This window comes from Erythranthe guttata, chromosome 11, assembly GCF_056151865.1.
Source record: "Erythranthe guttata isolate IM_541 chromosome 11, IM_541, whole genome shotgun sequence".
In the NCBI taxonomy this organism is placed as follows: Eukaryota; Viridiplantae; Streptophyta; class Magnoliopsida; order Lamiales; family Phrymaceae; genus Erythranthe; species Erythranthe guttata.
In genome coordinates, this window is record NC_142543.1 from 16219576 (window position 1) to 16236691 (window position 17116).

Consider the following 17116-nt stretch of genomic DNA (forward strand, 5'->3'; position numbering starts at 1 on the left):
AAGATTTGAATTGTAAATCATAAGATTTTATGCTTGGTATTGCGAATTTTCATAAATGTGGCGGATATTTTGGATATTGAAAGAGAGATCCACTTTGGGGTCAAATTTGCAATTTGGGTGCAGCAGCTAGGAAGATGGAGTACGTATATGGGTGTTTCTGCAATTTTCAGTGGTGTTTTAGCCAGGGAGGTGGATTTTCGTTAATTACAAATTGACCTCCACTTGGGGGCATTTCTGGTTGAAGGACCGATATTAAAAATGGTATATAATATAGGGACAAAAATAGTAATTATAACATGTTTATTATAAATAATATAATAAATTATTATTTTTCTTAAATCAAAAATCGTAAAATTTGATCGTTTTGACGATATTCAGATTTATTTTAATATTTGAATCGACTTAGGTATGAATGAATTGAATCGTAAATCATAAGATTTTGAACTCGGTATTGCGAATTTTCGTAAATGAGTCACACGCTATTATAGTCGAGGAGTCGAAGCATACTACGTTGATGGCGGATATTTCAGATATTGCAAGAGAGATCCACTTTGGAGTTAAATTTGATACTTGGGTGGATCGGCTAGGAAGATGGAGTAAGTATAGCGGTGATTCTCCAATTTTCAAAATTGTTTCAGTCTGGGAAGTGGATTTCCAGAAATTACAAATTGACCCCCACTTGGGGTGCATTTCTTGTTTAAAGACCGAAATTTAAAAAAAAAATGTATGTAATATAGGAACCAAAAATCGTAAAATTTTATTGATTAGTTTATATTTAAGATTTATTTTAACATTTGAATCGACATAGATATGAATGGATTGAATCGTAAGATTTGAATCGTAAATCATAAGATTTTACGCTCGGTATTGTGAATTTTCGTAAATGTGGCGGATATTTTGGGTATTGAAAGAGAGATCCCCACTTTGGGGTCAAATTTGCAATTTAAGTGGAGCGGTTAGGAAGATGGAGTAAGTATAGGGGTGATTCTGCAATTTTCACAATTGTTTCTGCCAGAGAGGTGGATTTTCGGAAATTACAAATTAACCTCCACTTGGGGGGCATTTCTGGTTGAAGGACCAAAATTATAAATGCTATATAATATAGGGACCAAAATTGTAATCATAACGAGTTTATTAAAAATATTATAATAAATTAAAGTTTTCATGATAAATCGTAAAACGTAAAATTTGATCGCTTTTTTGATATGTAAGATTTATTTGAACTTTTGAATCGACTTAGGCATGAACGAATTGAATCGTAAGATTTGAATCGTAAATCATAAGATTTTAAACGGTATTGCGAATTTTCGTAAATGAGTCACACGTGGTTATACCTGAGGAAGAGTAGAAGCATACTGCATTGGTGGCGGATATTTCGGATACTGCAAGAGAGATCCATTTCGGGCTTCAATTTGCAATTTGGGTGGAGCGATCGGGAAGATGGAGTACGTATAGGGGTGCATCTGCAATTTTCAAAACTATTACAGTGAGGGAGGTCAATTTCAAAAAAATACAAATTGACCCCCACTTGGGGTGCATTTTTGGTTAAGGACCAAAAGTAAAAAAAAAAAAAAAAAAAAAAAGGTATAATAATATAGGGACCAAAGATTCGTAAATTTGATCGATTTGTTGATAATTAAGATTTATTTTAACATTTGAATCGACATAGATATGAATGAATTGAATCGTAAGATTTGAATTGTAAGTCATAACATTTTATGCTCGGTATTGCGAATTTTCATAAATGTGGCAGGTATTTTGGATATTGAAAGAGAGATCCACTTTGGGGTCACATTTGCAATTTGGGTGCAGCGCCTAGGAAGATGGAGTAAGTATAGGGGTGATTCTGCAATTCTCAGAGTTGTTTTAGCCAGGGAGATGGATTTTCGGAAATTACAAATTGACCTCCACTTGGGGGCATTTCCGGTTTAATGACCGATATTAAAAATGTTATATAATAGAGGGACAAAAATAGTAAGTATAACATGTTTATTATAAATAATATAATAAATTAATGTTTTCTGAAATCGTAAATCGTAAAATTAGATCATTTTGATGATATTTAAGATTTATTTAATATTTGAATCGACTTAGGAATGAATGAATTGAATCGTAAATCATAAGATTTTAAACTCGGTATTGCGAATTTTCGTAAATGAGTCACACGCGATTATAGTCGAGCAGTCGAAGCATACTGCGTTGATAGCGGATATTTCATATATTGCAAGAGAGATCCACTTTGGTGTTAAATTTGCTACTTGGGTGGAACGGCTGGGAAGATGGAGTAAGTATAGCGGTGATTCTGCAATTTTCAAAATTGTTTCAGTGAGTGAAGAGGATTTCCAGAAATTACAAATTGACCCCCACTTGGGGTGCATTTCTTGTTTACGGACCCAAATTTAAAAAAAAATGTATGTAATATAGGGACCAAAAATCGTAAAATTTTATTGATTAGTTTATATTTAAGAATTATTTTAACATTTGAATCGACATAGATATGAATGGATTGAATCGTAAGATTTGAATCGTAAATCATAAGATTGTATGCTCGGTATTGCGAATTTTTGTAAATGTGGCGGATATTTTGAATATTGAAAGAGAGATCCACTTTGAGGTCAAATTTGGAATTTGGGTGGAGCGGTTAGGAAGATAGAGTAAGTATAGGGGTGATTCTGCAATCTTCACAACTGTTTCTGCCAAGGAGGTGGATTTTCGAAAATTACAAATTAACCTCCACTTGGGGGCATTTCCGGTTGAAGGATCAAAATTATAAATGCTATATAATATAGGGACCAAAATTGTAATCATCACAAGTTTATTAAAAATATTATAATAAACTAAAGTTTTTATAAATTGTAAATCGTAAAATTTGATCGCTTTGTTGATATGTAAGATTTATTTTAACTTTTGAATCGACTTAGGTATGAACGAATTGAATCGTAAGATTTGAATCGTAAATCATAAGATTTTAAACGGTATTGTGAATTTTCATAAATGAGTCACACGTGATTATAGCTGAGGAGGATCGAGTAGAAGCATACTGCGTTGGTGGTGGATATTTTAGATACTGCAAGAAAGATCCACTTTGGGGTTAAATTTGCAATTTGGGTGGAGGGACCGGGAAGATGGAGTATGTATAGGGGTGATTCTGCAATTTTCAAAACTGTTACAGTGAGGGAGGTGGATTTCGAAAAATTACAAATTGACCCCCACTTGGGGTGCATTTCTGGTCAAGGACCAAAATTAAAAAAAAAAAAAAAGGTATAATAATATAGGGACCAAAAATTCGTAAATTTGATGGATTTGTTGATAATTAAGATTTATTTGAACATTTGAATCGACATAGATATGAATGAATTGAATCGTAAGATTTGAATCGTAAGTCATAACATTTTATGCTCGGTATTGCGAATTTCCATAAATGTGGCAGATATTTTGGATATTGAAAGAGAGATCCACTTAGTGGTCAAATTTGCAATTTGGGTGCAGCGGCTAGGAAGATGGAGTAAGTATAGGGGTGATTCAGCAATTTTCAGAGCTATTTTAGCCAGGGAGGTGAATTTTCGGAAATTACAAATTGACCTCCACTTGGGGGCATTTCCGGTTGAAGGACCGATATTAAAAACGTTATATAATATAGGGACAAAATAGTAATTATAACATGTTTATTATAAATAATATAATAAATTATTGTTTTCTTAAATCGTAAATCGTAAAATTTGATCGTTTTGACGATATTTAAGATTTATTTTAATATTTGAATCGACTTATGTAAGAATGAATTGAATCATAAATCATAAGATTTTAATCTCTGTATTGCGAATTTTCGTAAATGAGTCACACGCGATTGTAGTCGATGAGTCGAAGCATACTGCGTTGATGGCGGATATTGCAAGAGAGATCCACTTTGGTGTTAAATTTGCTACTTGGGTGGAATGGCTATGAAGATGGAGTAAGTATAGCGGTGATTCTGCAATTTTCAAAACTGTTTCAGTTAGGGAAGTGAATTTTCAGAAATTACAAATTGACCCCCAATTGGGGTGTATTTCTTTTTTAAGGACCAAATATTAAAAAAAATGTATGTAATATAGGGACAAAAAATCGTAAAATTTTATTGATTATTTAATATTTAAGATTTATTTTAACATTTTAATCGACATAGATATGAATGGATTGAATCGTAAGATTTGAATAGTAAATCATAAGATTTTATGCTCGGTACTGCGAATTTTCGTAAATGTGGCGGATATTTTGGGTATTGAAAGAGAGATCCACTTTGGGGTCAAATTTGCAAGTTGGGTGGAGCGGTTAGGAAGATGGAGTAAGTATAGGGGTGATTCTGCAATCTTCACAATTGTTTCTGCCAGGGAGATGGATTTTTGGAAATTACAAATTAACGTCCACTTGGGGGGCATTTCCGGTTGAAGGACCAAAATTATAAATGCTATATAATATAGGAACCAAAATTGTAATTATCATAATTTTATTAAAAATATTTTAATAAATTAAAGTTTTCTTAAATCGTAAATCCTAAAATTTGATCGCTTTGTTGATCTGTAAGATTTATTTTAACTTTTGAATCGACTTAGGTATGAAATAATTGAATCTTAAGATTTGAATCGTAAATCATAAGATTTTAAACCGTATTGCGAATTTTCGTAAATAAGTCACACGTGATTATAGCTCAGGAGGAGTAGAATCATACTGCGTTGGTGGCGGATATTTCGGATACTGCAAGAGAAATCCACTTTGGGGTTAAATTTGCAATTTCGGTGGAGGGACTGGGAAGATGGAGTACGTATAGGGGTGATTCTGCAATTTTCAAAATTGTTACAGTGAGGGAGGTGGATTTTGAAAAATTACAAATTGACCCCCACTTGGGGTGCATTTCAGGTTAAGGACCAAAATTATAAAATAAAAAAATAAAAAAAAAAAAAAAAAAAAAAAAAGAAGGTATAATAATATAGGGACCAAAAATTCGTAAATTTGATCGATTTGTTGATAATTAAGATTTATTTGAACATTTGAATCGACATAGATATGAATGAATTCAATCGTAAGATTTGAATCGTAAGTCATAACATTTTATGCTCGGTATTGCGAATTTTCATAAATGTGGCGAATATTTTGGATATTGAAAAAGAGATCCACTTTGGGGTCAAATTCGCAAATTGGGTAGAGCGGTTAGGAAGATGGAGTAGGTATAGGGGTGATTCTGCAATTTTCAGAACTGCTTCAGCCAGGGAGGTGGGTTTTCGGAAATTACAAATTGACCTCCACTTGGGGGCATTTCCGTTTTAAGGACTGATATTAAAAAGGGTATATAATATAGGGACCAAAATAGTAATTATAACACGTTTATTATAAACAATATATTAAATTATTGTTTTCCTAAGTCGTAAATAGTAAAATTTGAACGTGTTGTTGATATTTAAGATTTATTTTAACATGTGAATCGACTTAGGTATGAATGAATTAAACCGTAAGACTTGAATCGTAAATCAAAAGATTTTAAAATTCGTATTGCGAATTTTCATAAATGAGTCATACGCAATTATAGCGGAGGAGTCGAATCATCCTGTGTTGGTGGCGGATATTTCGGATATTGTAAGAGATATCCACTCTGGTGTTAAATTTGCTATTTGGGTGGAACGGCTGGGAATATGGAGTAAGTATAGCGGTGATTCTGCAATTTTCAAAATTGTTTCAGTGAATTTCCAGAAATTACAAATTGACCCCCACTTGGGCTGCATTTCTTGTTTAAGGACCAAAATTAAAAAAAAAAGTATGTAATAAAGGGACCAAATCTGTAATATCTCAAGTTGATTATAAATAATATAACAAATTAAAGTTTTCTTAAATCGAAACTCGTAAAATATGATCAAGTTGTTGATATTTAAGATTTATTTGACTTAGGTATGAATGAATTGAAGCATAAGATTTGAATCGTAAATCATAAGATTTAAAGCTCGGTATTGCGTATTTTCGTAAATGAGTTACACACGATTATAACTGAGGAGAAGTCGAAGCATTATGCGTTGGTGGCGGATATTTCAGATATTGCAAGAAAGATCCACTTTGGGGTCAAATTTGCAATTGCAACGTAGGCCACATAAACTATCGTCCCTAAAGAAAACAATATGAAATATTTGTTACCGAAGATACTAAGTCATGCCTTATACAGAAGGCAAGAAAACAATGAGCAACGGATACTGGAGTAACCCAAAAAAAAAAGTAAAAACGCAGCCAAGGAATAAAACATAGCAAAAATTATGCCACAAGAAGTGCAGCGTTTTCAAGTAGTCCATGAACATGTTGTAGAAACCTAATTTAGGTTTTGATAAACCGCCATTGACGACTTTTGATGGAGAAGAAACAAGAAACGTAAAGAGAGAAAAGAGGGAAAAACTTGAAATTATTATTGAATTAAAAATCTGTTACAATACCCAGTTGTATATCACATGAATGGGTATATATACAACGGAAACTAAAACACGATATCTAAAACTAAAACAGAGTCGTGTTTAACTTAACCACAACTTTAAAAAGAGAAAACAACTATTATCAAATACAGACTGAAAATTACTATATGTAACAGTATCTAACATCCCCCCCTCAAGATGGACTGTAAATATTGATTAAGGCCATCTTGGAAAGCAAATGTGTGAAGGCAGGAAGCGATAGAGATTTAGTGAATATATCAGCAAGCTGATCATGGCTTTTGATAGGCATGAGCCGTATCTTTCTTTTAGTGACATGATTTCTGACAAAGTGGCAATCAATCTCGATGTGCTTGGTCCTCTCATGAAATGTAGGATTAGAGGCAATATGAACAGCTGCCAAATTATCACAAAATAAAAGAGTAGAAGCAGGATGAACATGAAAATCTTTAAGAAGCTGGAGAAGCCATAGGAGTTCACTGGAAGCTGATGCAAGTGCCCTGTATTCAGCCTCTGCAGAAGATCTTGACACAGTAGCTTGCTTTTTAGATTTCCAGGAAATAAGACTGTTACCAAAGAAGAAACAGAAACCAGAAGTGGATTTCCTAGTATCCAAGCATGAGCCCCAACCTGCATCTGAAAAACCTTTTAAAATATTGTCAGAAATAGAGGAATAAAAAAGACCTTGACCAGGGGCATTCTTCAAAAATCTGAGAACATGATGAGCAGCCTTTAAGTGTGCAGTTCTTGGTTGAGAAACAAATTGACTGAGCCTATGAATAGAATAAGTAATGTCAGGTCTGGTAATAGTAAGATAAAGCAATTGACCAATTAACCTCCTATACTGAGAAGGATCAGCAAGCAAGTCCCCATCAGCTGCACTGAGTTTAAGTTTGGCATCCATAGGGAGAGGCAGAGGTTTACAATCTGTGTAATTAGATTCTTCAAGAAGTTTAAGGGTATACTGTCTTTGTGAAACAGTGATGCCAGACTTAGATCTAGCAATTTCAAGGCCCAAGAAATACTTTAAATTTCCCAAATCCTTTAATTTGAACTTGTTGCTTAAGGCAAGTTTAAGTTGAGTAATAGGAGCAGAAGAAGGACCTGCTATAATTAAATCATCAACATAAACTAGTAACGCAATAAAAGAAGCACCTGAACCTCTAGTAAAAAGAGAGTAGTCAGACATGGATTGAACAAAACCTAAGGTTAAAACAGCCTCTGTAAACTTAGCAATCCATTGTCTGGATGCCTGCTTTAAGCCATGGATGGACTTATTTAATTTGCAAACCAAATGAGCATTAGAGGCAACCACTGGAGAATTGTAACCCAAAGGTAAGTCCATATAAACTTCTTCTTTTAAATCACCATTAAGAAAAGCATTATTAACATCTAATTGATGTAATTCCCAGTTATGAACAGCAGCTAATGAGAGTAAAACCTTAACAGTAACAAGTTTAACTACAGGAGAGAAAGTATCTATATAATCAACTCCCTTTTGTTGAGTGAAACCTCTGGTAACAAGCCTAGCCTTATACCTATCTATGCTGCCATCCTGGTTCCTTTTTATTTTATAAATCCATTTACAACTAATGGGCAATTTATCATAGGGTAAAGGAACAACAGACCAGGTGTTGTTTGCAGTCAGAGCATCCAGCTCTTCATTCATGGCCTGAACCCAGTGAGCATGCTTAGAGGCTTGCTTATAAAATATGGGTTCACTTTCAGCAGTAATATTAAGAATTAAATTTTTATAATAAGGAGATAACTTGTGATAACCAACAAAATTACAAATAGGGTATTTGGATGTGAATGGAGCAAAACAAGCATAATCCCTCAAATAGGTAGGAGTTTTAACAGGTCTAGTAGATCTTCTGGGAGCTTCAACACCAGATATAGGGACTTCAACTTCAGAAATATGGGGAGAGAGAGAAGAATCATGTAAAGGACTATAGTCAGGATCAATATCACTGGCATATGCTGAATTAGGATTATTGTTAGAGGGAATGACCAGATGAGGGAGAGAGCCAGTGATACTGTCCAATATGGGAGTTGGAGAAATGGAGGAAAAAGGGAATTGATCCTCATGGAAAACCACATCCCTAGAAACAAAAACAATTTTAGAATGAAAATCAAGTAACTTATACCCCTTAATACCTGGTGGATATCCCAGAAAGACACACATTCTGGCTCTGGGCTGGAACTTGTCTCTGGCAGCCTGACGAGTGGAAGCAAAAGCTAGACAACCAAAAACCTTAAGAGATTGATAGTCAAATATAAGGTCAGGGTATAACAGATTTTAAGGAGTTTTATTATCAAGGTTTTTGGCAGGGGTTCGATTAATGAGATAAATAGAAGTAAGAATGGACTCATTCCAATATTCTATAGGCAGTTTGGATTCAAAAAACAGAGATCTAGCAACATTTAAGATGTGCTGGTGTTTTCTCTCAACAATAGCATTTTGCTGAGGTGTTTGAACACAAGAAAAATGGTGAATGATGCCAAGGGAGGCAAAAAGATCAGTGAAAGCTAATTCCGGAGCATTATCAGATCTAAAAATTTTGACTTGTTTACCAAATTGAGTGTTAACCATATGGAGAAAACGAGGAATAATATGCAAGACATCAGACTTAGCTTTCAACATGTGCACCCAAGTGAATCTAGAGTAATCATCAACCAAAGTAACAAAGTATTTGTAGCCATTGTAGGAAGGAACTTTATAAGGGCCCCAAACATCACAATGTGAAAGATCAAAACAAGCAGATGCAGAATGAGTAGTTTTATTAAAAGGTAAACGTTTTTGTTTAGCAATGGGACAAACATGACAACATACATCAGTGGACATAGTACTAGGGGAATCAACAGCAATGTGTTCCTTTATGAGACTTTAAGGTTTTGAAAGGCATGTGACCAAGTCTTTTATGCCAGATAACAGTAGAAATTTTATTACAAAAACCTATATGAGACTGATCTAAGACATAAAGACCTTCAATCTTGTTACCCTTGCCAATCATCCTGCAAGCCTTGTCCTGAAGAAGAAATGAGTGCATATTGAAACTGAGAGTATAAGAATTGTTCATGAGAAGGGCACTGACAGAGATAAGGTTAAAGGTAAATTGAGGGACATAAAAAACATTAGTGAGAGTAATGGTGGAATTTAATTGAACATCACCAATGCAAGGGACATGAAACATAGTGGCATCAGGTAAAATTACACTAGCATTATCCACATATTTTAAGTTAAAGAAAGCAGACTTATCATTGCAAATGTGTCTGGAAGCTCCTGAGTCCATTATCCAGTGATGAGGCAGGATGGGAGATTGATTAGTAAAAAGAGAAGAAAAAATACCTGAGACACATGAAACTGTACCAATGTTCTGTCCAGAAGCAACCACTGTGGAAGAAAGCATGGACATGAGGTGTTGACATTGGGTAGGGGTCATGTTCTGTAGAAAACCTTCAATAGGAGTAGGATGGAGAGGATTCTCAGCAGAAGCCATGGGAAGAGGAGCCTGTTGACTAGAAACTTGATTGATGTTGGAGCCTTGAGGAGGAGGAGCTCTTGGTCTGGGCTTGAATCTAGGGGGATAACCATGTAGTTTGTAACACTTCTCCACAGTATGTCCATTCAGGTGGCAGTGAGTGCAAAAGGGGCGGTCCTTTTTCTTGAAATTGGGATTGTAAAACTGATTATTTGTTGGTCTTCGAAAAGCAGCAGTGGCAGCAAAGCTGGCGGCCAAAGGCTCATGGGAGATGGCAGAAACAGAGCGCTGCCTTTCTTCTTGAGATACAAAGGCAAAAACCTTGCTGATGGAAGGAAGAGGATCCATGAGAAGGATTTGGCCTCTGGTTTGACTGAGATGTTCATTAAGCCCCATCAAGAAACTCATCACGTATTCTTGATTGTAGTGAGCAGATAAACCAGTCAATCCTCCACAAGTACATTTATTGCAAGTACAAGAAGGTCTATAATTGGCTAATTCATCCCAGATGGCTTTGACTTTGGTAAAGTACACATTTACAGATTGAGAACCTTGGGAGAGATTTGCCAATTCACGACGGAGCTGGAAGATCCTAGGGCCATTGGTTTGTGAGAACCTAACTTTTAAATCATCCCAAATGTCTTTAGCAGAGAGAGAGTACATAATGCTACCTTGAATATCTTTGGACACGGCGTTGATGATCCAAGACATGACCATGCTGTTATTGCGAATCCAAGCATTTTGGAGGATCGGATCTTGGATGCCGGGATCAACAATTGTGCCGGTGACGAAACTGACCTTGTTTTTCACCGTGAGAGAGATTATCATTGCACGAGACCAAGATGCATAATTGTCCTCAGTTAAAGCTTGAGAGACGAGTATTAAATTGGGACCATCGGAGGGATGCAAATAATAAGGGCTGGAAGCCTCATCAATCGGAGATCGAGCGGCCGCCATGGGGAAAAATTGATAGGAGAGAACGAAGGTAAAAGATGAAGCGAAGAAATCAGTTCACCAATTGTGGTGAATTTGTGATGGGCAGAAGAACGCCTGAAACTGATACCATGTAGAAACCTAATTTAGGTTTTGACAAACCGCCATTGACGACTTTTGATGGAGAAGAAAGAAGAAACGTAAAGAGAGAAAAGAGGGAAAAACTTGAAATTATTATTGAATTAAAAATCTGTTACAATACCCAGCTGTATATCACATGAATGGGTATATATACAACGGAAACTAAAACACAATATCTAAAACTAAAACAGAGTCGTGTTTAACTTAACCACAACTTTAAAAAGAGAAAACAACTATTATTAAATACAGAGTGAAAATTACTATATGTAACAGTATCTAACACATGTATCTGAGCAAAGTAGTGGCTGGTCCGTTTCACCAGTCAGCCTCAACAGCCCTTCACTGCCGTAGCTTGATTACTAAAAAAAAAAAAAAAAAAAAAAAAAAAAAAAAAAGAGCAATGGTGATGAACTAATGATTAGGAACATTATACGACAATAATATTCCATGTGGAAGACCCTTTTTTCGGCGATGAGAACATAGAGAGACGTTGTCGTCACCTAACGTTGTATAGTAAAATCATATAATGAAACGTTTATGTCAATCTCTATGTTTCTTCTCTTATAACTGCAAGCATCACAAATATTTACCAAATTTCTTTCACATAATTGCATAACAGCGAAGGGCTAATGAGCGGGAAAAAAAGAACCTTTGAGATGAGTTCCCAGAGAGGAACTCGAATTTGACAAGTGCTACCAACTGCCCTATCTGGCCTCATGAGATATCCGGACAGTAATGACTGGTATACCTCGTGCAGGAAAAAGTTGAGTAGCTCTCTCTCCTGTCGAACAAAAAGGGTGGTGAATGGACCATTATCCAGAACATAAATCCCAGAATGTAGCTTTGATGCTAACTTTTCACAATTTATTTTTTATATAAACTTCTACAATTACATAGCAACTACAGGGATAAAAACAGTTAGACCCATACAATATGAAGATTACTGACTACATGTTTGTCTTCATGATTAAAGAACTATAAATTACTTTAGCATTTTATTTAAAAACATATGTCCACAGAAGATTATTACCCAATCCCATTTGTCTATTAGCAATAGAAAAGTATAATATATTAATTATAAATCTCATTGGCTTTAACAAGCTCATCTCCATAACAAGCCGTCAATATTGACAAGAAACATAGTTGATATACCAGATCACAAATATATAAATAAAATAAATTATACACTAAAGAAATTATAGTATGCAAATATTGATTTTTCACTGCAAAATTATATTGTCAAAAACAGAGAAAATAAATTGTTTTTAGTTCTTCAACACTATGTTTTTGATTGAGGATATCAATACCTATAAATAATGGACAACACATTTCAGCCCTAAAAAGTAATCTTCTTCCCAGTCAACATATAACAAATAAACCCAAAATCAAAACTATAACGAGATCAGTAAACAATTAAATCTTCTCTTAATGGAGGAGTAATTTGCTCGAGGCACCTAGCTTTTTATTCACACTACGGCAATCAGCAGTATCTTTGTTAGTTTGTCTACTCTTCAAACTCTTCCATTATTTCCATATAGCATTGTTCGGAGAACTTAAAGCCAGGCACATAAAAAGTAAAGAACATAATGGGATTTACCTTTTCACGTTCTGAGAGTCACAGACCTCGAAATCACAGCCAGCCTACAATCGAAGCGACGGCGGCAGCAGGGGGTCGACAATTGTAGGTACGCGAAACTTGTACAAACCATGAATTACTGACCATGCTGCCTGCCTCCAGCAACCTAAAACTATACCAAAAATAAACCAAGGCTTTCTAGAAGGAGTGAGCAAACTCACAATTCATGCAGAATATGTCCTTCCACCCTGTGTTCCCTTCCAACAGCCTCCATTGTTTATTTCACATCTTAATGCTCCAGAAGCTTCCAAGGCCAAACAGGAGAAACACGACGATGAATGTCAGTAATAGGAGCAAATGAAACAAGGTTTTCGTTTTTCAGTTTCTTTCTCATGCGCGTGACTAAGTTCTCATGTTAATTATGATTCAAACAGAATTTTGAAGATAAAAATAATATATGAAAACGCATGTTCCAGTTTCTGGATGGTTAACGAGGGGATTATATGTGGGGTGAGAGAGAGGAAGCACCAAATTTACCTTCACAATGAGTATAACCATCACCGTTGAATTTCACGCCCCCGCACAATAGGGCACTCACAAATCCTACCCCTGAAGGTGTCATGTGATAAACCTGCGCTTCCTGTTCTGCTTTTAGAATCGGATTTTCAACATCTGCCTCGGTGTCTCCAATGCATTCATCAATTTTCTTAATATCAACTCCTGCAAACAAGCATTAGTAACTAACGGACTTTAAAAATAAATAAATTCAGCGAAAGAATATGACCTACCAAGTGACTTAATTACTTCATCTGCACACTCTTTGGTATACTTCTTCTCTTTCATTGGACAGCGAATTGAGAAATCCGTAACATAGTCCCACCACTGCCATGGTTTTCCACTTTCATTAGTGACCTTAAAGAAGCAAGCTTGTCGTAGATTTTGCACCACAACATCCTTCCCATCATATCCTCTGCTGAAATCCTGCTCGGGATCCGGTGCACAATACCTCCCACGGTTGATGCACTGTGACTTACACTGTTTACTCAATATAAAAGCCTCAGGACAATACCATGTTATATAATGCGGACTGAACTGAGTCTACCCTTTCTGTTCAAGAATCTGAGCAGCTCCCTTGAAACTTTTAACAAAATCTAACTGACTCACACACTTGGGACCACACTCATCATTACTGTTTGTCCAGAACTCGTACTCGACTCACTCGTCAGGATGTGGAAGAGCCTCCCTCCAGTCAAGGTTTATGTTGACCATTTCTCCTTTGGATAATTCTTTCTTTATTTTGTCACCGAGATCTTTGCTGATGAGTGCTGATGGAATAGTAATGTTCTGCAGATAATCGGCACGTGCATCTTCTTCTTCGGGGGTGTCCATGGTAATAAGAGGCTCAACCCTGTCATCTGCCACAAGAATAGCTGCTGCTCCAGCATTCTGAGCATTCCACGCCCTTAATGTAAAAAAGCATTCTGCCAGTACACGAGGAAGATAAGTTGCCAGACAGTGACGAAGGAATAAATATGCGAGCATATTTTAAGCGACATATGAACATAACTAATCAAGAATTAAGACAAGTGTGCTTGCACATGGTCATGCAGTTCCCAAACGAAATCATACTCTTGCAACATATATAAGTCGCTAATAAACACTCAAAGATGTTAAAATCCATAATACATCAATCACAAAGAAGGATAAGAGCAAAAACATTACATATTATTCTGAATTTGTATTCAATCCAAACAATTCATTCATAATCTTATGGAGAATTGTTTAGTAAAAATTGGTTTAGCCATGTATAATTCAACTCCAAAGTTATCGCACTCGAGCCGATTTGAAGTATTAATAAATGGCATAATGAGTAGAGTAAGTCAACACCTGATCCCGAATCAATTTAGTATTTCAGTTAACACGCATGCACTAAGCAATCAAAATGAATTAGCAGAACCAGACAACCAAAAATTAACACAACGGAACATGGTATAGCAACCACCCATTAGAAACTAAGCAAATAAGGAAAATTTACCCCCTGAAAATTTTTGGAAGGGACAATACAAGGGAGGCGGTGGGGGGCCAGAAGCTGGATGTGGCAGTCAGAATTTGTAGGCGCCGACCACCAGGTGGAGCTCAGCATCAATCGAAGAGGCGGTGGCCGCCGGCCAAGGCGGCGGTGGCGGGCGGCAGCAGCGAGCGACCAAGGAGGAGCAATTTACAGAGTTGGTGGAAACAACGTCGTTCTGCAGTGAGCAGAATAAAAGAAAAGAAAAAATGAAGCACACGCGTCGCGGTCGAGCTACTTCAAAAATAAAGGAAAAATATAAGATTTGGAGACGCTAATTGGTGAGAGTGAGGCCAACGACCATGTTTCAGCATTAAATGGGCCAAAAAGACATAATAAATTCTAAAATAAAAACGTAGTTTAATAAAATCTAAACTCCAAACATCAAGTCGACGACACGAACATTCTTTATAACTCGAGTTGACACTTGGTTGTGCACGTGTCTTGACTTCAAGTTCGATTTCTGACCTCTTCCACTTCGAATCTCTCTCGGATCAAAACATCAAAGTTTTAGATCTTCCAGTTGGCTTTCCGTACAAATTATAATCACCTAAATTGGATGTGATATGGGAGAGTTATAATCCGCATGGTAAAACTGCCAGAAATAGGCGAGAATCTCGGATGCATGGAATTCGGCTAGTCCGATGAATTTCCTTTTTCTTTTCTTCCAATTCCAAACCATTAACTCTTCAAAAGTTTCATTCAAACATTTATTCTCCAAGGATAACTCGAATGGCCTCTCCAAGCTCGTACGTTTGCGCTTCTTCCAATTCTTCATCTTTGAGCTTGTGTGGATCGTATCATACTCCCCCTCTTTAAAAGGATTCGTCCTCGAATCCGGACATATATAAAAAGGAGCATATAGAAACCATCTTTCACGATCATCTTCAAACAACTGTAGCTCATATGGTCTAGAATACTCCAAAGTTGATACACTCAACATTCCCACTGAAGTATAGCTAGTTGCATTGGTACAACCAACTCCATCAATAATCAAACTCGAAGATACGACACCTTCATGGCACTCATTAGGAGCAAGATAATCTTCGTGTATCTCATCACCTTCTTCATCAGCATGCACAATTGGAGTTTGCACTCCAGCTAGCTTAGCGGTAACTTCGATGCATAGCTGGGCTGTATCATTCTCTACATCTTCAAAAGGATTCGCCCTCGAATCCGAACCTTCTTTTTCTTCAACTGGTGGCGTGGGTTTGCAATTTTCTTCTCCCTTGGACTCGACCTCAACTAGCTCATTAATAACTCCCAAATCAGTTTGAGTGTTTTGTTTCTCAAAATCTTGACGAGTATCTTCCTTTTCAAGTGGCGATAAAGAATCACCCATTCTTATCAATTGCTCGTAGTCTCCTTTGTCTCGTAGAATTTCCTCTGCTTTGGGCTTTTGTAATGGTTCTCTCGTTAGGCTCGTTGAAGATCTCCTATGTGATTTCAAACTCGATGAACTCCTTTCTTCCAACTTAGTAACCTGCCTCAAGCTCTGCATCTTCAATTCCCAATAATAATGGGAAGAAACGAACCTCCTTCTCATAGCTGCCTTCATGGACTCCCAATCTTCAATTGGTGGTTCGCCACAACGCCGCCTAGTTAAGACAAATTGGTCCCACCAACTAATTGCATAGTCAATGAACGCTTCGACGACGAGCTTCACTTTCTTCTTTTCGGAATAGTAATTACAATCGAATACGTGCTCAACCTTGCTTTCCCATTGAATCTACGCCTAGGGATCACTCTTACTTTGAAACGATGGTATCGTCAATTTCATTGAGCTAAGGTTTCGATCTACGCCATCTCTTTCTCGACCAAAATATCCTCGGCTCGAAGTTTCCAATCTGGACCCTCGTCTCATACTCTCCCTCCTTGATTTTGTAGCGTTCACACAAAAATTTCCATCACGATCTACCTCTTTATCAGGATAAGGTATAACTGGTTGGTGAACATCACGTCATACGTATGGCCCTCGAACATGTTGATCTTTGCGTAGTTCCTTTAGTTGGGTAACAATTCATTCCATCTAATCCTGAAGTTCCTGAAACCATTTTCCCATGGACGACATCCTACGCTGCTCAATTCTTTTACCTTTATAACCGGCCTTCTCTGACATGATCAAAACAATTTTTTTTTCTTTTTTTTGACACTAATAAACCCTAACTTGGGCTGTAAGGAACTCTAAACAAGAACAAAATTCGACTTTTTTTTCTTTTTTCTTTTTTCTTTTGACACGAACAAACCCTAACTTGGCTGAAAAGAAATCTAAACAAAAAATAAATATTCGAATTTTTTTGTATATATATTTTCTTACGAAGACTCTAAATAACACAACTCAAGAAAATATGAGATATACTAGAAGACACAACAAAAAATAAAGATAGGTGAAACCTGTTTTGGATGTTGGCTCTGGTTACCAACTGATACGAACCACGTAGAACTTGTTACGAGACCCTAATACCTTACGCGGAAG

The 17116-nt window shown here is 36.4% G+C and overlaps 1 protein-coding gene across 1 annotated transcript; it reads right to left on the minus strand.

Moving 5' to 3' along the window:
• Nucleotides 1-11070: 11070 nt before the first annotated feature.
• LOC105959399 (vacuolar-sorting receptor 1-like) lies at nt 11071-14858 on the minus strand. The gene is made up of 6 exons (XM_088825356.1): nt 14608-14858; nt 13361-14053; nt 13110-13292; nt 12594-12876; nt 11646-11777; nt 11071-11355 (listed from the first exon to the last, which is right to left on the minus strand). The coding sequence occupies exons 2-4, from the start codon at nt 13413-13415 to the stop codon at nt 12797-12799; spliced, it is 318 nt and encodes a 105-aa protein (XP_088681482.1). The 5' UTR covers nt 13416-14053; nt 14608-14858; the 3' UTR covers nt 11071-11355; nt 11646-11777; nt 12594-12796.
• Nucleotides 14859-17116: the final 2258 nt, after the last annotated feature.